This window comes from Astyanax mexicanus, chromosome 6, assembly GCF_023375975.1.
Source record: "Astyanax mexicanus isolate ESR-SI-001 chromosome 6, AstMex3_surface, whole genome shotgun sequence".
NCBI lineage: Eukaryota > Metazoa > Chordata > Actinopteri > Characiformes > Acestrorhamphidae > Astyanax > Astyanax mexicanus.
The window spans coordinates 53,552,501-53,574,724 of record NC_064413.1 but is presented as its reverse complement, the minus strand read 5'-3'; the positions used below and the strand labels follow the sequence as shown (position 1 = coordinate 53,574,724).

The following is a 22,224-nucleotide window of genomic DNA, read 5'->3' as shown; positions in this document are numbered from 1 at the left end:
AATCAATTACTCCTGATAACAGAGATTTACACTTATTTTAGCTAAATATAAAAAAGTGTGTATTGTCAGTAAGAGCAGGTTCTCACCCTGACGAAGCTGGCTGGGAACCAGCCCTCGCTGTCCAGGATGCGACCCCACCACCACTCTTTATTGGTGGCATCCACTACTTCAATGACGTCGCCTGCCTTGAAGCCCAGCTCCTGATCGTCCATGGTGACATGGTCCCACAGCGCCTCAGCATACACCACGCTGCCATCACTGATCAGCTGCACAGAGGAACAGAGGACAACAAGGGTCAGAATTTTACTGTAGTTTATAAACAGCAAAACACAATAGAGACTAATAAACCCTACAATAAGAGAACATATGGTCCACATTTCAGTTCTTAACAGATAAAGATACATTTCTGATATCTCCATGTTTGCAGTCTTGTATCAGCACCATTAGCAGCACAGTAGTTGCTCAGGTACCCAACAAAAACTGTTACAGCCAGAATTTGGGTCCTGGGACTTACCAGACCACCCTGTTTTTGAAATAAATATATAGTATAGAAGCACACTGATGCCATTTAGCATAATTTTTGCCCTCTCTCTACTAAGAAACACTACTAATTTCAATTTAAAAGAAAACATTTTTAGGGCTGCTGGTTTAATCACATTTTATCATTCACCAATAGGGCTGCACAATATATGATGTTATGTAATAACAAAAGTTTGGGAGAAGGACCACGCCCAAACTCTACGTTCTAACTCCACCCCGTATCAATCAACCGCCCTATAAATACCTCCCCTAACTAACTACCTCTCGTGACGAAAGTCCGAAACCCACCTCCTCCCCAACAACCCCCTTTTTCTACTCTTCCACTTCTTATTAAATAAAAAGGGGGGGAGGGGGGGGGGTTGAATAACTGCACGCTTCTTCAAGCACGCAGTTCAGAACTCCAGCCCAAATTTCCCTGAGTTCCCTCCCCTTTTTTCTTCTTCTTTCTCTACTTTTTTAGACGTGGTCCGCACTCAGCAAAATATTGTTTAAGCATCGTCATCACGATGTGTGCATGTGCAATAGTCACATCGCAGGACATGCAATGTCACTTAAGGCAATTAAATCAAACACGTTGTTGAATGTTTAGATTGTTGACAGTAGAAGTAGATACACAGCGCTGTCTCTGTGTCTGTGTGAGTGACAGGCTGCTGCTGCCTGAGAAGCATGAGGGGGAGGGGCAGGAGTAAACACGAGGTAACCGCATGCATGGCCTCCATCCACATGGTTGGGCACGTGCTTGTAAATGTGAGTACGTGTTGAAAGCTGTGCACCTCAGTCCAGCACAGTTTTGCAGCGCTGATATTTCCAGTTACAGCTGAATTCACGCTTTTAATCCCAGAAAAACAAACTCTATTCTTATTTAACTTTTAAAAAGCCATTTAAAGGCCTGATTAAAGGGCAGATTACTGTTGTTTTACTGTTTTCCTCTGGTTTTAAGAGCTCGGTCCAGATGTGAGACAGTGCGCTGGTGGGGGAGGGGCTGATAACGTCATGGACGCCCTGCATTGTTTGATATCTTAAAACATATCTTTGAAAAAAGAACATTTGCAATGTAACATTTTTCCAAGATCTTGCATTTTAGCATTAAAAAATATATATGTTCAACAAGTCAATGCCATGGCAGCTCCTGTCAATTTTACATGATGTTTTTGCAAAGTGTAAATGTCTGGAACAAACCCCGGTTTACTCAAAAAGTGTCAGGTTGCACAAACTCACAGCATGGGAACATTAAGTGCTGAAACATGGAGGCTGTAAAAAAAAAAAACCTCCTCTGGCCTGAGTTTAAACGTTTAATAGAACTGCCTATGCTGAGAGCCAAAACCTTTTCACAAAGAACAATTGTTGAAAGCTGGGTGACAAGTTTCTCTGACAGAGTAGCTGATTTCAAGCCCAGTTCAGCGTGCAGTGCTGGCTAGAAGAGTTTAAAACTGCTGACTTACTCCGGACTCTCCAGCAAAGGAAACTTGCTCTCTGGAGCGATGAATCATTGGTCACTGTCGGGCATGCTGATGTATGAGTCTGGGCTTGGTCAGGGACGCATAGAGAATGCTGCTTTCTTTTGTGTTTATTAAAAACTGCAATGTGGTGGAGAGAAAAAAATAAAGGTCTTGGTCTACCTTTCATGGATTGGGCAGGGCCACCTATCTATTTTGTACATGACTGTTCCTGTATTTTTCAATTATTTATTTTGTTATGTTGCACATTGCTGTTTTAATAGTGCACACTGCTGCTACCAAAAAAAGCCACTAGATGGCATTACATATATATCTTAATTAAATTATTTAAATTTGATCATTAGTGCCTAATGTGGTGTATTACAGATCACTTGTATCACTTTGCATCACTTATATCAAGCCCACCTTTTGAAATAAGATTTGATGAATCAAACCAATGACTGACCGTAGACTAATCTAAAACTGGTATAGGCCTCTCTGCTGTAAAAAAAAAAAGAAAATCGAAAATTGAATCGAATCGTGACCCTAAAATCGGAAATAAAATCGAATCGAGGACACCCCTAGTATACAGGGTATAATACTTAATCATAACACAAGTTAAAAATGGCGACGGTCCGGACCTTAGCCTGACGAAATTTTCTCTAACTGGACCGATAAATATATATATAGACCATAAAATAGATGTTCATTGATAGTGCGGTGCGCCTTATAGTCTGTAAAATATATTAAACTCAATATATATATATATATATATATATATATATATATATATATATATATATATATATATATATATATTGGGTAGTGTTTTATATATATATATATATATATATATATATATATATATATATATATATATATATATATATATATATGTGGGTAGGTTTTAGTTATGAAAAACAGCCATAATTCTGCCTCTGTTGTTCTCCACATCTCACAAAAAAAAAAATCTTTCCTTAGTTAAAATGCTATTTTGAGAGTTGGGTTGCTGTTAGTTTGCTTGTATCGTCTAAAGAAAGTCAATGTCAGGAAAAACGGCTGTTTTCTCGTACAATTAACACGATCAGAAGAACACTGCTTATACTGTATTCTTAGAACTACAGGCTATTTCTCTCTCTCTCTCTCTCCCGCCTCTCTCTCTCTCTCTCTCTCTCTCTCATCAATCCATCATCAAAGAGAGGGGCAATATGGGCTTGTTGCTAGGCGACACACCCACAGCATTACGCCTCGCCGTTGCACAAATTCTGTATCTGTCGCCATGACTAAGGCAAAAATACACACCGATGAAAGTTAATGTGTAAATGTGTGATATGCGCACGCATACAGACGTTGCATAAGCAAATGTTTGGGCAGAAAGATCTCAGAAAGGCATGCATTGAAAGATAAAACATTTAATGCATGATGAGAGTTGCATATTTCCTGTTTTATACCATTTAAGAGTGAATAAAGGAAAGGAGCTATTATATAACTATTATATAACTGCGAACATGAAGCGCGGCTCTATCCGGGAAGACCCGGGGTGGAGGCGTGTGTGTTTACATCAACACGGAATGGTGTAACAACGCTGTGACTGTCGCCAAACACTGCTCTCCGCTGGTGGAGTTCCTGATAGTCAAGTGCAGACCTTTTTATTTAGTACGGGAGTTCTCCGCCGTGCTAATAGCTGCTGTCTACATCCCACCCAGCGCTAGCATTGGTGCTAATGCTAAAGAGGCTCTGTGTGAACTCTATCGGTCTATCAGCGATCTGCAAAACAAACACCCAGACGGACTGTTTATTATCGCCGGAGATTTCAACCACGTAAATCTCAAGTCAGTGCTCCCTAAATTCCATCAACATGTGAACTTTGCAACGAGAGGAGCGAGCGCGTTGGATCTTGTTTACACAAACATCCCAAGCGCATACCGGGCGGAGCCCCGCCCCCACCTCGCTTTCTCGGACCACATGTGTGTTTGGCTGACTCCAACATACACACCACTCATCAGACGCTCCAGACCAGTTCAGAAGCAGGTGAAAACCTGGCCGGCAGGCTCCATCTCTGCCCTTCAGGACTGTTTTGAGTGCACTGCATGGGACATGTTTAGGGAGGCTGCTACTGAAGGCGATTCTGTTGATTTGGAGGAGTATGCAGCATCAGTCACTGGCTACATCAGCAAGTGTATTGATGATGTCACTGTCTCCAAGACCATCACCACACGCCCAAACCAGAAGCCTTGGATGACTGCTGAGGTACGTGCGCTGCTGAGGACCCGCGACTCCGCCTTCAGAGTGGGTGACAAGGTGGCCCTGAGGAAAGCGAGAGCCGACCTGTCAAGAGCCATCAGAGAGGCAAAGCGCACACGCCCAGAGAATCCACAGCCACTTCAAGGACACGGGTGACGCGCGGCGTATGTGGCAGGGCATCCAGGCAATCACCAACTACAGGACAATGCCACCGTCCTGTGAACGTGATGCCTCCCTCCCTGATGCCCTGAACAACTTTTATGCACGGTTTGAGCCACAAAACAACACGATGGTGAGAAAGACCATGCCCAAGCCGGACGAGCAGGTGTTGTGCCTGACTGCAGAGGATGTGAGGAACACTCTGCGCAGAGTCAACCCACGAAAAGCTGCAGGACCAGACACCATCCCCGGCAGAGTGCTCAGGGAGTGCGCAGACCAGCTGACAGATGTTCTCACGGACATCTTCAACATCTCCCTGTGCAGCGCCACTGTCCCAACGTGCCTCAAGTCCACCACCATCGTTCCCGTGCCGAAGAAGTCCACAGTGTCCTGCCTCAATGACTACCGTCCCGTTGCACTTACACCCATCATCATGAAGTGCTTCGAGAGGCTAGTCATGAGGAACATCAAGACATGACTGCCCTCTTCACTGGACCCCCTGCAGTTTGCGTATCGTCCCAATCGCTCCACGGACGATGCCATCACCACCACCCTTCATCTCTCCCTCACCCACCTGGAGAACAAGGACACTTACGTCAGAATGCTGTTTATAGACTTCAGTTCAGCATTCAACACCATCATCCCACAGAACCTCACCAGGAAGCTAAGCTCGCTCGGCCTCAACACCCCCCTCTGCAACTGGATCCTGGACTTTCTGACGGGGAGACCCCAGTCAGTCCGGTTCGGGGGCAGCACCTCCAGCACCATCACACTGAACACTGGGGCCCCCAGGGCAGTGTCCTGAGTCCTCTGCTGTTCACCCTGCTGACTCATGACTGTGCTGCAAAACACAGTTCTAACAGCTTTATCAAGTTCGCCGATGATACAACCGTGCTGGGTCTCATCACCAAAGGCGACGAGTCAGCATACAGAGAGGAGGTGCAGCGGCTGACAGACTGGTGTACAGTCAACAACCTTCACCTGCATGTGGACAAGACAAAGGAAATGGTTGTTGACTTCAGGAGAGCACAACACACCCACTCTCCACTCAACATCGACGGGTCCTCTGTGGAGATTGTTAAGAGCACCAAGTTCCTTGGTGTCCACTTAGCAGATAACCTCACCTGGACCCTGAACACCAGCTCTACAGCCAAGAAAGCCCAGCAGCGTCTCTACTTCCTCCGGAAGCTGAGAAAGGCCCGTCTCCCTCCATCCATCCTCACACTCTTCTATAGAGGGACCATTGAGAGCATCCTGAGCAGCTGCATCACTGCCTGGTTTGGGACCTGCACCGTCTCTGACCGCAAGACCCTCCAGCGTATTGTGAGGACAGCTGAGAGGATCATCGGCGTCTCTCTCCCCTCCATCACGGACATTTACACCACCCGCAGCATCCGCAAAGCAACCAGCATTGTGAATGACCCCACTCATCCCTCACACGAACTGTTCTCCCTCCTGCCTTCGGGAAGAAGGTACCGCAGCATCCGGTCCAGCACCACCAGATTCTGCAACAGCTTCTACCCCCAAGCCATCAGACTCCTCAACTGCAGAGACTGAACTGATGGTTTTTCTGTACATGCACACACACTCTTACCCCACTTACCCCAGAAAATGGAAAGCACTAAAAACCCTACTACCTCACTGGACTCTATTGCACACTGTGTAATAGAGTAATTACTACCTCACTGGTCTTTTCTGCACACTTTTTGCACACTGCATAATTTGCACACTGTCTTGTTATTTATTATTCTTTGTCTGTATTGTGTTGTATTGTCTGTCTGCACTTTTGTACTGTTGCACTATTGTTCTGTCTACACTGTGTTTATGTGCACCATGGTCCCTGGAGGAACTTTTTTCGTTTCACTGTGTACTCTGTATATAGCTGAAATGACAATAAAAACCACTTTGACTTTGACTTTGACTTTGACCTAGATCACTGTAAGAAAAGGCCAGAGGATAGTTTTATAAATACTTAAATACTTAATAAACTCTGTAAACCTTGTACAAACAAATCAGCAGCCATGGGCTCTTCTAACCAGTTTAAACGCATTTTAGAAATGTAAAATAACTAATGAACAAAAGGCTGTTTCCTCAGTAGTTTATAATGTGATTAAAGCTGCAGTCCTAAAGATTTTGTCTTTCAAACTGAAATTAATAAGTGTTTATTAGTGAAGAAAGGGCAAAAAATATGATAAATGGCATCAGTGTGCTTCTGCTACCATTTATGCATTGCCATGTACTGTATATTAATTCTAAAAACACAGTGGTCTGGTAGGTTCCAGGACGCTTATTCTGGCTATAACAGCTATAAATACTGTGCTGCTAATGGTGCTGATACAAGAACTACTGCGAACATGAAGATATTTTTTAATACACTTAAAGTATTAAATTGTAAATGTACTACTTTGTGTATTGATGCACATATTGTGTACACCTTAATTTACATATTAATACTTTAAGTCTATTAACAAAACTCAAAAGCTCAACCTAATGCTTTTATGTTGTATTTAAATACAGCATAATTACAATCAAAATATACTTAAGTTCCCATAAGTTGATTCAAAATAGTAGATTTAGTATGTATTTAGGTACATATTAATTTTAATGCTAAATGTATGTACTTTTCCATGTTAAGTATACTTAACTTAAATCATTAATAAAAATTAAGTCAGCATTATTTTGATTTATTTGTTTTAGTTTCTAATCACCATCAGAAAGCCAGTGATTGTTTTCTTTTTTTTATTATTTATTTTATTATTTTATTTGTATTATTTCTTTATTATTTCTTTTTATTTGTTTTATTCTAATGTTTTTATTTTGATCTTAGTTAATTTTGATTAATTCTATAATTTATTATTTTTATTTAATATTTTATCAATTCTTTGCTTTTTTAAGTGTTAATTAGTTTTTATGGTCTTTTTGAATCTTCTGTTTATTTTCTTTTTACATATATATTTTATTCATCTATATTACATGTTGATTTCAAATTAGTATTTCCTTTATTTATTATTTTTTATTATTTCTAATTTCCTATGAAATTTTTTCTATTAAAATGCTCGGCAACATTGTAAATGATATATTTCCGGGTGAAAATAAAGGTCAATTGATTGATTGATTGATTGATTGATTATTTTAAGTATTCCGCTAAAAACATCTCAAACTTTTTATCGAAGGAACCGGACTCATATATCTGAGCTGTACAGCCCACACACATCGTCCAAACCCTGAGGTCACACAGCAGCTGAGCTTCACAAATAAAGATCAGCAGCCTCGACTCAGCTGCGTCCTCAACCTGCACCTCAGGGAAACACAGAGACGAATGATCAGAGCTGAGGATGCAGTTTAGGACCTGAGATTCATCCTGAGGTTTTTTTCGCACAAAGAGAGACAAAGTTACTTAAAAGCAGTGTGTAAGACTGGTGGAGAAGAACATGATGTCAAGATGAAGCATGAAAACTGTGATTAAAAACTAGGGTTATTCCACCAAATATTGATTTCTAAAACTTTATGAATATGAACGGTAAAACTTTATTTTAAGGAACACAGATTAGGCGCTTATTAATGTCTTATTATTTGCTTAATAAAGCCTTAATTAGAAATTTGTAAGTGGTTATTCACTATTTATAAGGCTTTATTCTGTGTTATTAAGTGTTATTGGTGCTTAATTAGGGGTCTGTTATGTGGAAATGTTTAATAATGTCTGTATTAGTTCTTATAGAGCACAATAAACAGTTAAAATGTTAGCACCCTGTTAAGCAGATTATTAAGCATTATTAGCTATTAGCTAATTCTACATGTTATTAGTGCTATTATAATTGGCAGCAGTTTAAGCTGAGTTTGAGTTTGGTAAGGTTATGGCTGTGCTGGAGTTTATTGAGTTAATAAGGGGTTAATAAGGGCTTAATAAGTCACTAATAGACTAAGATGTGCACCATATTCTAAAGTGATCTTCTGTTTGAATTAGCTAATAGTTAATGCTTAATAATCTGCTTAACAGGGTGCTAACATCCGTGTTTATTGTGCACTATAAGAACTAATACAGCCATTATTCAAGCTGAACTGCTTGATTTTTTGCACCAGGAATAAAGCAGCATAAAGTTATCCAAAAGCAGTGTGTAAGACTGGTGGAGGAGAACATGATGCCAAGATGCATGAAAAAACTGTGATTAAAAACCAGGGTTATTCCACCAAATATTGATTTCTGAACTCTTAAAACTTTATGAATATGAACTTGTTTTCTTTGCATTGTTTATTACTGAATTAGAAACTGAAATGATCTCAATTTTTTTTCCAGAGCTGTATACAGTTCAATGCATCTTCTATCAGTATTTGTAAGTCAATAAGCGGTTATTTTATTTAGACTTAAATTAAATTTGTGCTATAAGTTGCCAATAAAGAAGAATATATCCTGAATTATAGACTTAAAACTGTTGAGACTACCGCAATAAACTACCGTATTTCTACTGTATTTTCAATAAAGGTCTATTGGTAACACTTTTTACGAATGTCATCTCTATAAGACTCTAGAAACATATTCATCACACATTTTAATGCATTCATAAGGCATTATAAACATGGCTATACATATTTATAAAACTCTACAATTCATCATAGCAATGTTTATTATGCATCATTAACTGTGATTATAATGCATTAATAGCTGTAGTGTTTATAACATGTTATACACCAATACCAAGAAACTCAGTCCCAGCTTACAGACTGCATTATGACTAAAAAAACTTCCAAATTATAAACACACCCTAAATAATCCTAAAAATATATTTTAACCACTCATAAATTATTATTGCCTTGAATATAATATTAATTATAGTCAATTATAATGTATTATAACAGGTCTTTGTCTTTTTCATTGCAGGGCTGGATTTTTAACGATAGATATAAACTATTTTAACATGTATATCATAAGCACAGCTTATAATGTATTATAATCACAAGTCATAATGCTTAATAAACATGGCTATAGTGGGTTATGCATTTTATAAATATTTATAGCCATGGTTATAATGCCTTATTAATGCATTATAATATATTATGAATGTAGTTATAGAGTCTAATAAAGATGACATTCATAGAAAGTGTTACCGGTCTATTTTCTGATCTTTTTTCATACAAAAGGCACACTGGATTACAATATATACAAGTGTTCCTTCTAATTCATCTGTAAAGCAGCGTTAAGTTAACAAACCTGTAATTCTTAAAGTTAAACGAGTGCTGGATGTTAATCTACACAGATTTCTCTCCTGAAAACTGTTCATTTGGTTGAGTAAATCGCTTTTATTTATTTATAGTAAGCTTACATTTCCAATATTTCCACTAAGGCTAGCCTCAAGTAGCGGTTAATGCCACCCGACATCACTACATTGAGGAAGCCTTATTGTTTTAATAAGTCAGGGTGATATTAGCAAGCGGTTTGTCCCACGTAGCTTGTTTGAAAGAGCTAACGCTTAGCGCGGTTAGCGGGTAATGCTAATGCTGCTCCAGCAGTGCTAGCCAGGGTAAACAGCAGGTTACACTCTGAAAATACTGACCTCATAATCTAATAACATAATCTATAGTAACTTTTGCTTCAGTGTTTCAACATGTTACAATTAAAGTGTAGAGTTTTATTAATTGTAAAAATACACATACAGTCATGGAGTGAATTTTTCCAAAATATACACAAATCACTTAATAATGACTAACCGAACATTGTTAACACACATTTTTGCCTATTTTTTGATATAACATGAATGTGGCAGTTAGATTTTTCACTTTGTGTACAGTTACTAATTTAAAATGACCAATAGAAATGCTCTAAAATGAGTCTTAATACGTAATGAAACAGTACATGTTTATTTTTCACAAAGTTATAAATCTTTGTATAGTTTATCTTTAAAATGTGCTTTAAATTGTTACTAATAGTTTGTTAAAGATTTAAATTTGAATAAATTATCTGCATACACACAGGTAATAACACAATAATAAGCATTTAGCATAATTACTTAGTACAATGACAGAGATGATACAATTGTCATATAAAAGTATAAATTAGATATTTATAAGCTGTTTTTATTTTTAATTAAAAAATACAGCTCTGGAAAAAAAATAAGAGAGACTTGAAAATGATGAGTTTCTTTGATTTTACCAAATTGAAAACCAAACTGAACTGCTTGAATTTTTGCACCAGGAGTAAAACAGCATAAAGTTATCCAAAAGCAGTGTGTAAGACTGGTGGAGGAGGAGAACATGATGCCAAGATGCATGAAAAAAAAAAACTGTGATTAAAAACCACAAAATATTGATTTTTGAACTCTTTAAACATTAAGCATTGTTTTTGTTATTTCAGCAATTTCTCATTTTCTGTAAATAAATGCTGTAAATGACAATATTTTCATTTAGAATTTGGGAGAAATGTTGTCTGTAATTTATAGAATAAAACAACAATGTTCATTTTACTCAAACATAAACCCATAAATAGCAAAATAAGAGAAAATACTTAGTGATTATCCTTTATGTAATTAAATAAATAGTAAATTCAGACAGCAGCATTAGACAGAAGCGCAGATTATGCTTCTTATTATGGCCTGTTATTATAAAACCTTATTGAATATTGTATATAACCGTTTATAAAGCGAAAGAATAGCGAAAAACAAACAAGACAACCAGACTATTTAGCGATAAAGCCGTAGATCTGCACGTTCTACTGCAGTGCCTAATTAATCAGAGTGCTTTACCTCGGCTCCTGCGGTGAACTCATGCCAGATGCCCATCTGAAAAAGGACTGGTCCACTTCTCAGTGCCTTCTAAACTGCCTCTCTCTCTCTCTCTTTGCTCTTATCGCTCTTTCTCTCAGTCCTTTCCTCCCTCCCACTCTGTTCCCCTTAGATCTTCTTCTTTTTCTTCTTCTCGTCTATCTTGTCCCCCTCCTCTCCTTCTCTCCTCTGCTGCTCTCTGATCTTTCTTTATATCTCTTTTATCTCTTTATCAATCTTCTCGACCCCAATCTCCAGATCTTCTTCCTCCTCTCTTCACTGGAAGGCGAGCAGGAAGATGAGCACCACGTTGATGATGATGAGGAACATCATGATGAGGAAGACCACCACTCTCTGGGTGTCTGGGTCCATGTTGCAGCGCATCAGTGTGTCCAGCAGGCCCAGACGCTGCCCTCTGCTGCTTCTCAAAGAGCTACGAGCCATGTGGGCCCCACCACGCAGCTGCGCCACGGGGACCACCAGCTTCACCTCAGGCTTGGCTTGGTTTTGCTGCTCCTCCTCCTCCTCCTTCTTTTCTTCCTCTTCTTCTTCCTCCTCCTCCTCGTCCAGTAGGGATGTCAGGAGGACGAGATGCTGAAGATGAGCGTCTCGCTCATTCTAGCTTTCATTCTGCTCATCGTTCGATAAAGCAAGTGCTGGAATCTGGCGCACACACACTCTCAAACACACACGCTCTCGACCACACACTCCTGCAAACAGCAATCTCTAATCTACATTCACTTCACATCTTAAGCTACCACACACTGGTTTTAATGCTATTTCTACCATAAAAAAGCTTCCCTTCAAGTCATTCCACCCATTTTATCATTTTATGCCCCTCTCTCTCCACACACACAAACACAGCATCACACAAACACACACACACACACAAAAAAGAGGATGGCGCTATATCTCTTTCTCTGCTGGTTGTTCTAAGCCTCCACCGCGGCGGCGGCTTCGCAGTAATTCCCGTCCGTTCCCTGCTCTCCTGTAAGTAAACACAAGCCGTAAATGGAGAAGAAATGGAGCTCGGCTGTGCCTGAAGCTACGCTGGCACACTCATCCATCTCACTCCCAGCATCGATGCTCTCTCGCTCAGGCCTCTTTTCCTTTTTTTCTCCCCTGTCCTCCCCTTCCTACCTCTAGCAACCAATCGGCGCGCTCCGTTTGGCCACCGTATCCTGGAAACCAGAGTGGTTGAGGCAGGCCTTAGCAACCGTAGAGAAGTGAAGGAGGGTGAAAGAGGGAGAGAGCGGCAGAACGGAGCGAGGATAAATCGAGGCAGAATAAAAATATACGTATAAAGAGAGAAAGAGAGAGAAAGAGAAAGAGAGAGGGATATGCACACTGCACTATATATCACTATATATAAGGGCTGCACGATATATATATCGTTTAAGCATCGTCATTGCGATCGACGCAGGACGTGCGATGTCACTTAAGGCAATTAAATAAAAAAAAAAATTATGCAGCAAAGTATCGATTCTTGACACAAGAAGTAGATACACAGCGCTGTCTCTGTGTCTGTGTGAGTGACCGGCTGCTGCTGCCTGAGAAGCGCGAGGAGGAGGGGATGCAGGAGTAAAATCTATGTTAATCTATCAGTAAAAGGACGCTGAAACACACTATAAACACTTTATTACACCTCCTAGAGACCACCAGTTTCTAAATCAGTTTCTCTGATTTTGCTATTTATAGGTTTATGTTTGAGTAAAATGAACATTGTTGTTTTATTCTATAAACTACAGAGAACATTTCTCCCAAATAACAAATAAAAATATTTTAGGTTGGGCACGTGCTTGTAAACGTGAGCACGTGTTGAAAGCTGTGCACCTCAGTCCAGTAAGTTTTTTTTGCACAGATATTTCCAGTTACAGCTGAATTCACGCTTTTAATCCCAGAAAAACAGAAAAAGTCATTTAAATGCCTGATTAAAGGGCTGATTACTGTTGTTTTGCTCTTGATCCATTCAGATGTGAGACAGCGTGAGGGTGAGGGGCGGGACTGGTGACGTGATGGCCCCTGCATTGTTCAATATCACAATATATATCGTCAAAAAAAAGAAACATTTGCAATGTAAATTCTTTCCAATATCGTGCAGCTCTACTGTATATGGACAAAAGTATTGGGACATCTGCTAAGCACTGTTCTTAACATAATTGATCTATTTTTTAATTAGAAATAATGATGTAATTATTACACTGATTTAAAAAAAAAATAAATCTGCATCAAATATGATTCACTTTAAAGTGTTAAAAGGGCACTGAACCTTACAACAGATGGCCGCCTAGGTTCAAGCATTGTTCCATCCATTGCAAATATTTATTCTGATTCAGTGTCAGGTCTATTGGTTGTTGTCTATTGGTGTAACTCAGCAGCTGAAGTGTTGAAGTGTTGTAGACTAGGGTAAAGGTTAGGGTCTGTATCACAAGTAGTAATTTCCAATCTTTAACAAACTGCTTAGAATTAAAGGAACACAGAACAGACAGAGCAAATTTAGGTCCAGAAAGTAGAACTTCTCCTGAGGACATTGTTCAAAGAGCCTAGAATGCCCTAGTTCACCCAGACCAGCAGCAGAACCATCCAGACAACTACAACAAAATCCTGGGAAACATTTGTACTTCCTGTACCTGGATTTGCCATCTCTGTGCTTGATGAAGATGCTAACTCCAGCCAAACTGCCCAGAAAATATTTATGATTTACAGTATTGTGCAAATGTTTTAGGCACCTGTAGGAAGCGTTTGTTATCTCAGTAAAACACATTACAGCATTACAATAAATACAAATGCTATTACAGCCCTGTTTTCTTAAAACAACATCTCCTAATCTCTCCTCCTCATGTGAGTTTAATAGAGTTATTTCTAGTTCTCATCATATTAATCAACACCTGGTTTTGTAAATTACTGGTAAATGTGGTAAATCAGGTGAGCTGCTGACGGAACTGAACATAATCTACACATGCTGGCTGAGGAGCATCCAGGAGAAATCTGGAGAATCTACACTTTGTTCTTCAGCTTCAGGCTCACAGGACATAACATACTTAGTTAAAAATGAGAATTCCTTGTTACGTTTAATGTATGTATGTTTATTTGCATCTGTTTAAATCATATCTGGTGATTTTTTTCAGGTAAAAACACTCATATTGCTGAGATAAATGGATAAGTGTAATTTGCTTTGGTGCCTAAAACTTTTGCACACCACTGTAAATGTTGGTCCACTGTGTTTTATTATCAAGTCTATTATTATCAAGTCAGTGCAAAGTTTTCCTGAAAAATCTCACAGGAGGATTTCATTTTCCAGCAGGACTTGGCACACTGCCAAAAGTAACAATTGGTCTTATATAATATTCTAATTTTCTGAGATACTCATTCTGTGTGTAATACATCTACATAAAAAAACAGATGCATCTTCAACACATTTACACGCCCACTTGTTACACACACATGGACACGCAGCAGTGCACAAACACAGCACATGTACAATAAACACAATAACCAGGCTTAAATTAGCAGCTCAGTTTCCTCTGCTAAGAAGCACTGGACACGTCCAGGTAGCTGCACCGTTAAAATAGCAATCCACCAAAGTCAGAGCTCACCTGACTCTTAAAGGGAATGATGAGCAAGTGACACTCTGATTGGTTTATTTCATGTTACACCCAAAATTAACCACACCCATGATTAATTAAGAAAATTACTTCATACCCTTTGCGTGTGTTTTGAGTTGAGCCAGGTGTACTTTTCCTGCTGTTATAATAGCAAAGACACACTGACACGGTGCACACTTGATGGGTTGCCTATAGACTGCTAAAATATGGCCCCATGTGTATAATTAATGTCATGATATAATCAAGCTTCGTGGAAATTTGTCTCCTGAGTATCCTGATGTTATTTTTGCGATATTGCTCAACCCCATGAGGCCTTAATGCCTCATCTCCCACAAAGCTAAAGACAAGGCTGCTGAAAATTACCCTGTACTCCCTCAGAGGAACGCCTTGGAGAAATCTTACTCAAACTACCGTAATTATTTTTCTCACCAGGTGGGCTCCTAATCCATCATGCTGATTGCATGTGACGTCAAGGAGAAAAGCAGGAGACTGGGCACTGGCCAATGATTACTTCCCATTCTGCATCACTGGGAGAAACAGGAAATGCACTGGGAGGCTGTAATTAGTTCACTAACAGGCCTGGATTGTCTGCTTTCTAATGAGCTTTTATTAAGGTTCAGGGGTGGGTTTCCCGAAAGCTTCGTAACGCTAAGAACTTCGTTAACTCGTACTTAAGATTGATCGTTAATTAAAGAGTGTTTCCCAAACCAGTGCGTAACTAAAGTACTACGTAAACTCGCTCTCAGATTAACGAGTGCTCTCACCCAGTCGTTATTCTTAGAGAGCTTCTTTAGGGGATCTCGACTTGCAGTTCAGCACCTTAAACACCAGGGACCGCCAATTTTGAGGGAGAAAAATTATAATTTCCGTGGTTGAAGCAATTATATTATGTTACTATTAATTATAATCAATTATATAATTATATAATTATTATTATATTATATTAGATTATATTAGATTAGATTATAATGCCAACTTTGTCTGTGGCTTGTAGTCTAACTGGGCACATTGGAATTGACCAATCAAACCCACGAATAAATAATTAAAATCCAGATTCCTGCGGATGATGTTCATGGTCTAAGCAAAGCTGCAAAGTCACCAAGTCTGTGGATTCTGTAATCAGGCTGTTACTGTGGAATACACGCAACTACACACAATTCCAACCAGCCCGGGAATTACAGCACAACACTATATATTTCCATGCTATTGGGAAAATCCCTGGTACTGTAGGTCCGGTTCAGGGGACGCCTGCGGTGTCTTTAATCACACCTACACGTATTATAAAGGGTATCGGTGAATGTGCAGGTAATATTTAATATTATTCCTTTATCAGGTGCTTCTAACCAACATTGTGGCCGTTCATCTGGGCAAACTCTGGGGTGTGTCAGCTCGCAAATATATAAATAACAGTCAAAAGTTGGACACTTTTTTTTTACATTTTTTTTACATTGTCGATTAATATTAAAACCATGAAAACTATTAATTGACTCATATGGAATTATCTAGTAAACAAAAAGGTGCATGGCCTTCATAATCCCCTGACCTAAACCCAACTGAGATGGTGATTTAGAATGAGCTGGAGCTTTACAGAGTGTATAAAGTATAATAAAACATACTCCTGTTATATATATATATATACGTGTATGTATTATATGTATATGTATTATTATATTATTTTTATATTATTAATAATTATAATAATAAATTAATATTAGTATAATATCTATTAATATAATATATATTAACAATAATAGTTTTAAAAAAGTAAAAGTTTAATGTTTTAAAATAGATTAGATTTTCGAGTATTTATTTAGTCATATGTATCTTTAGGAGTATTTTATTAATGCCAAAGTACATCCTTTTGTAATTTAAATATTATAATTTGTATAATGGTGTTGATTACAACACATTTCTACGTTTTTAGGGTGTAATAGTGAATAAATACTGCATATTGGCAGGGTTGAATCGATGTTTGTGGATCGATTGAGTGCGCTGTTTCGGGGGAGGAGTCAACAAAGACGCTCTTTAACCTCCTTCGTTAATTTTTGTTTTGCGAAGCTCTTTGGGAAACACTCGCAGAACTGGCTCGTTCTTTACTCACGTCATTCATCAGTTCGTTCGTTATTCGCTAAGGTTGATCGTTTTCGGGAAACCCACCCCAGAACTCTTAAGGTTTTTTACTGTTTAACCTTTTTTTAGGAACTCAAATATTTTGCAACCCTCAAACTCACCACCACTTGGTCACTTAACCCCTCCAAAACTCAACAGAGTAGAATAACTGACAGGCACCGGCGAGTCTGAGGTGATATTTGATGTTTTTCTTCACCATTTTTTGTATTTGTAACAGATATTAATCAGTGCATCTGCAGCTTCACTTTCAAATGATGGAAAAAAACATACTAAAACCTCAACCTCTCCTTTATATTTGACTACCTGCAGCTTGATTTAGCTTGATTTAGGGTGTGTCAATGTGTCTTTGCTATCGTAACGACGGGAAAAGTACACATTGCTCAGATCAAATCACGCAAAAGGTGTGTACTAATTCTGTTCTTTAATAATGGGTGTGTTTTGGGCGTAATGTGAAATAAACCAATCAGGTGTCACTTGTCGTTTTCTTTAAGGGTCAGGTGAGCTCTGACTTTGGTGGATTGCTATTTGAACAGCGCAGCTACCTGGACGTGTCCAAAGTTTCTCAGCAGAGGAAACTGAGCTGCTTGTTTATTATGTTTATTGTTTATGTAAAAATTGGGTTTGTGCACTGCTGCATGTTCATGTTTGTGAGTAACAAGCGAGTTGTCCGTGTTCTTGCGACTGTGCCTTTGGTGGCAATTCACTGCCAAGATGGCAATGAACAACTGTCAATGACTGTTGATGATTGTCTAGGTTCTATTCAGTCAGTGTAGCACCTGTGTTTTCCATTTTTAAGATAGCAATACACCAGACATTTACCTGAACACACCTTATTTCCAGACCACCACACCCATCACAGTGTACATTTATTCAGAAGAACATAGGCTATTTATACGACGCAGGTGGAAGGAGTGAAAATAGACTGTTGGTGGGGTGTAAGATAGGAGTCGAGCATAGTGACACATCTTGCATAGGGTGTAAAGATAAGGCACAAGGGTCTAGTATGGCGCACAAATTACTTTGGTATTTTATTAATATCGGCCAGGTTTTACAATCCACTGCACTACAATCCTCAGCATGCATTGCACAGCATGCTCCAAAACCTTTAATGATTGCAGTTACATGCAGTGTCAGTTTTATCACTAGATTAAGACAGATTTTTCGGACACCTATAGCAAGTATTTAAAAAAAAAAAGAAAAAGCAACTAGTAATAAATATACTGACTGATGCCAAGAAACATAATAAGTAATAATTAAGAATTAATAAACATGCAGCAAAGAAAAGATGAAACAAAGTGTTTCATAGTTTAAGGATTTAGGTGAAATATCGGTCTCCTGAGGGCAGTATCTGTAGATAATGCAGACTATTGTTATTCATCTATATTTTAAACAAACTGATTACTAATGTAATGTTTCAAGGACTATTTTAAGAGCCTTTATTGTGTCATTGCAGTTTTTGCCATATTTTGAATAAGCAATGGACAATCTGGTTGACTGTTACACTGATTTTGCAGGTACAATTAAATAAGTATCAATCAAATAGGTGTTAAATATGGTAACGTTGGTTTAAAGTATTAAAAGAACACTGAACTTAGCAACAGATCGCTGCGTAGGTTCATGCTTTGTTTCCTCCATTGCAAATATTTATTTTTACATTAGTGGAAAGTTGATTGATTGTTGTGTAATTAAGGAGCTGGAGGTTGATATGTCTCAGGGTTGATATCACAAATTAATGTTTGTTTTCTTTTTTCTCTTCCATATCTATTTTTATTCAGTAAAAGGATGGTGAAACACACAGTAAACACTTTAAAGAATGAATGTAGCCTTTGTAGGATTTGTAGCACATTGTGTTATTACATTACATTACATTACATTACATTACATTACATTTGGCAGACGCTTTTGTCCAAAGCGACTTACAATAGTCAAGTACAATGTAAAATAAGTTTAAAGGTAAAAACAACTTTGGATAGGGATAAAAGGAGGGCAAAGGGGAATAATAGGATAGAGGAGTGAAGGAGAGGAAGAAGGAAATGGGGTTAGAAGTAGTTAGTGTGTTAGAGGTGTTAGGAGAGTAAGCGCTCTTTGAAGAGCTCTGTCTTCAGGAGTTTATTAAAGATAGTGAGAGATTCTCCTGATCTGGTAGTAGAAGGTAGTTAGTTAGAGGTGTTAGGAGAGTAAGTGCTCTTTGAAGAGCTCTGTCTTCAGGAGTTTATTAAAGATAGCGAGAGATTCTCCTGATCTGGTAGTAGAAGGTAGTTAGTTAGAGGTGTTAGGAGAGTAAGAGCTCTTTGAAGAGCTCTGTCTTCAGGAGTTTCTTAAAGATAGTGAGAGATTCTCCTGATCTGGTAGTAGAAGGTAGTCAGTTAGAGGTGTTAGGAGAGTAAGTGCTCTTTGAAGAGCTCTGTCTTCAGGAGTTTCTTAAAGATAGCGAGAGATTCTCCTGATCTGGTAGTGGAAGGTAGTTTGTTCCACCATTGGGGAACTCTGTATGAGAACAGTCTGGATTGCTTTGTGTGAATTTTTGGCAAAGCGAGGCGACGTTCATTGGAGGAGCGCAGCGGCCGGGAGGTAGCGTAAGCCTTCAGGAGCGAGTGCAGGTAGGAAGGAGCTGTTCTGACATCACCTTGTAGGCGATTGTAAGAGCTTTGAATTTGACGCGAGCATCAACTGGTAGCCAATGGAGCTCAATGAGCAGCGGGGTGACATGTGCCCGTTTTGGCTGGTTGAAGACCAGACGTGCTGCTGCGTTCTGGATCATCTGGAGTGGTTTTACTACACAGGCTGGGAGGCCAGTTAGCAGGGCATTGCAGTAGTCGAGGCGTGAGATGACGACCGCTTGCACCAGGAGTTGGGTGGCCTGTTGCGTCAAGAACGGTCTAATTTTTCGGATGTTATAGAGCGCAAAGCGGCAGGACCGAGCAACTGAGGCCACATGGTGCGTGAAGGAGAGTTGTTCATCAACCAGAACACCCAGGTTCCTAGCAACCTTTGTCGTTGAGAGAGAGAGAGAGAGTCGATACTTATAGAGAATTTGTGTTGAAAAGATGGTTTTGCTGGTATAACCAGAAGTTCAGTCTTTGAGAGATTTAATTGAAGGTGATGCTCCTTCATCCATGAGGATATGTCAGAGAGACACTGCGAAATCCGTGCAGAGATTGAGTGATCTTCAGGTGAGAACGACAGGTATAGCTGGGTGTCATCAGCAAAGCAATGGTAGGAAAATCCGTGTGAGCGGACAACCTGACCAAGAGAGGTGGTGTATATGGAGAAGAGAAGGGGTCCCAGTACCGAACCTTGGGGAACCCCAGTGGATAAGGAGCGGGCTGAGGACAGCTGTCCTTGCCACGACACCTTGAACGAGCGCCCAGTGAGGTACGATCTGAACCATGACAGCACATTGTCTGCGATCCCCATGTTTGAGAGTATAGTTAGGAGGAAGTCATGGTTGACTGTGTCAAATGCGGCCGAGAGGTCCAGCAGAATGAGCACTGAGGACTGACCTGCAGCTCTGGCAGTTTTCAACGCTTCAGTCACAGACAACAGAGCCGTCTCGGTAGAATGTCCTTTTTTGAACCCAGATTGGTTCTGGTCCAGAAGGTCATTCTGGGAGAGGAAGCCAGAGACCTGATTTAAAACTGCCTGTTTCTAGTGTTTTTGAGAGAAAGGGTAGCAGTGAGACCGGTCTGTAGTTGTCAACCTGGGCGGGGTTGAGAGAAGGCTTTTTAAGCAGTGGTGTCACATGTGCTTGTTTGAAAGCAGTGGGGAATACACCAGAAGTTAAAGAGGCATTGATCGTGTGAGTGATAGCCGGAATGATTGCAGGTGCGATAGTTTGCAGTAGGTTTGAAGGTTTACATTAACCCATGATCCTATTTAGTGCACATGTGCAGATGACACTGTGTGTTTTACCTCATTTATGGCCAGCTGCTCTCCTGCTCCTCCAGGGTGGCCGTAGCGATGTCCAGAAGAGCGCAAGTCTTCATACAGGTCCTCCTCACTGCCCACTTCATCCCCCACACCCAGCTTATCTGGAGCTCCATCAGGCAGAATCACAGCTGAGAGAGAGAGAGGTAGAGAGAGAGAGAGAGAGAGAGTTAGCTAAGGAAATACCTTATCGCAAATGATACCAATATCAATACTTGCCTTTTTAGTAAGCAGCATAGTTGTTTCCATTTCATAAAAAAACACTATTAAATAATATTTACTGTGAATAAACTAATGATTACAGATAAAAATAAATATTAACTTTCATTTTTAAAAAGTATCTTTCCATTGTTTTTTCATTAATTTCAAAATGTCTAGTTGTGGTCTCTAAATGAATAAATGCCAAAAGGATTTTGGCTCTTGCTCATGAATATTCATACATACAAACATATTGCCTCTGATTGGCTAACAGCACTGTGAGGCAGCGAGACGGACAACAGTTAGAAATGTTTTAAAATAAAGACATTTTACACTAATAAAAGTCTTTGCAATATTATATATTACTTTAAAACATGCGTAATTCCCTGCTAAGTGCAGTTCAGACATTGACCTAGTCTTAGAGTCTCTGTAAAACACAAAATCCACCGGAGATCCTATTTAAACCTATAGTTACACACAGAGGTAGTCCAGGTCCAGAAAATAAAAATTGATTTTTTTTTTACTTTTAACTAGTGTAAACTGAACTGTTCTAAAAATACACCTACCTAGCTCAATTGTACTTGGCTGGTGGTGTTTTTCCTCCATAGACTCATAAATTCTAACCATTTGTTTCTGAGCTCTGAATTACTGGGTAAAGCATATAAACACTGATGTGTTATTCGCACAAATAACACAGGAATGAACTGCATGCTGTTCCTAGCTCTGTTATTTAGCTCCTATCTGACGAGACGGCGTCGCTGCTTGGCTTTAGCTCTGCCTGTGGGTGGCCCCGAGCAGAGGTGGGCGGAGCCATGAATACTGATTCATAGGTTGATGTAGACACGGTGCTTTTCCTGATCGACTCGTTTTTCTGAATATTTTCTGAATATTTTACTAGCTGCTGCAGACAATGGAGATTGAGGAAGAGTTTCATCATTTGCAGCATCATAAACAACTCAGAGAGACCTACTGTACTTCACAAAGAACAAGAAAAAGTAGATTTTAGCAGAAGCACACCTTGAATAAATATTTTCCTTCTATTTATTTTTTTATAAAATTTAGGCATTTTATTCATGCACAGACTAAACCTCCCTGACCCTGAATTATATGAGTGTATAAACATAATGAATCACTGGGCAATAGCACAGGGTAACACAGTGAATATAAGGGCACAGGCTCCTCCGGGACTGCAGACACTACGTTCCTGGCACAGAGTGAAAAATTAGACACCCC

The 22,224-nt window shown here is 39.4% G+C and overlaps 1 protein-coding gene across 4 annotated transcripts in view; it reads right to left on the bottom strand.

Annotated features, from left to right (window-relative positions):
• Positions 1–22,224, bottom strand: part of LOC103034863 (rho guanine nucleotide exchange factor 4) — a 130,448-nt gene that overhangs the window by 22,568 nt on the left and 85,656 nt on the right. For 3 of the 4 annotated variants that reach the window (XM_049480859.1, XM_049480860.1, XM_022666615.2), the window contains 2 exons: positions 20,779–20,924; positions 87–266 (listed from right to left, as the gene is read on the bottom strand). In XM_049480859.1, the coding sequence (XP_049336816.1) occupies positions 87–266; positions 20,779–20,924 (326 nt within the window). Of the gene's footprint in view, positions 1–86; positions 267–11,113; positions 12,226–20,778; positions 20,925–22,224 lie in introns of those variants that run through there. The other variant, XM_022666616.2, reaches the window with a different exon arrangement.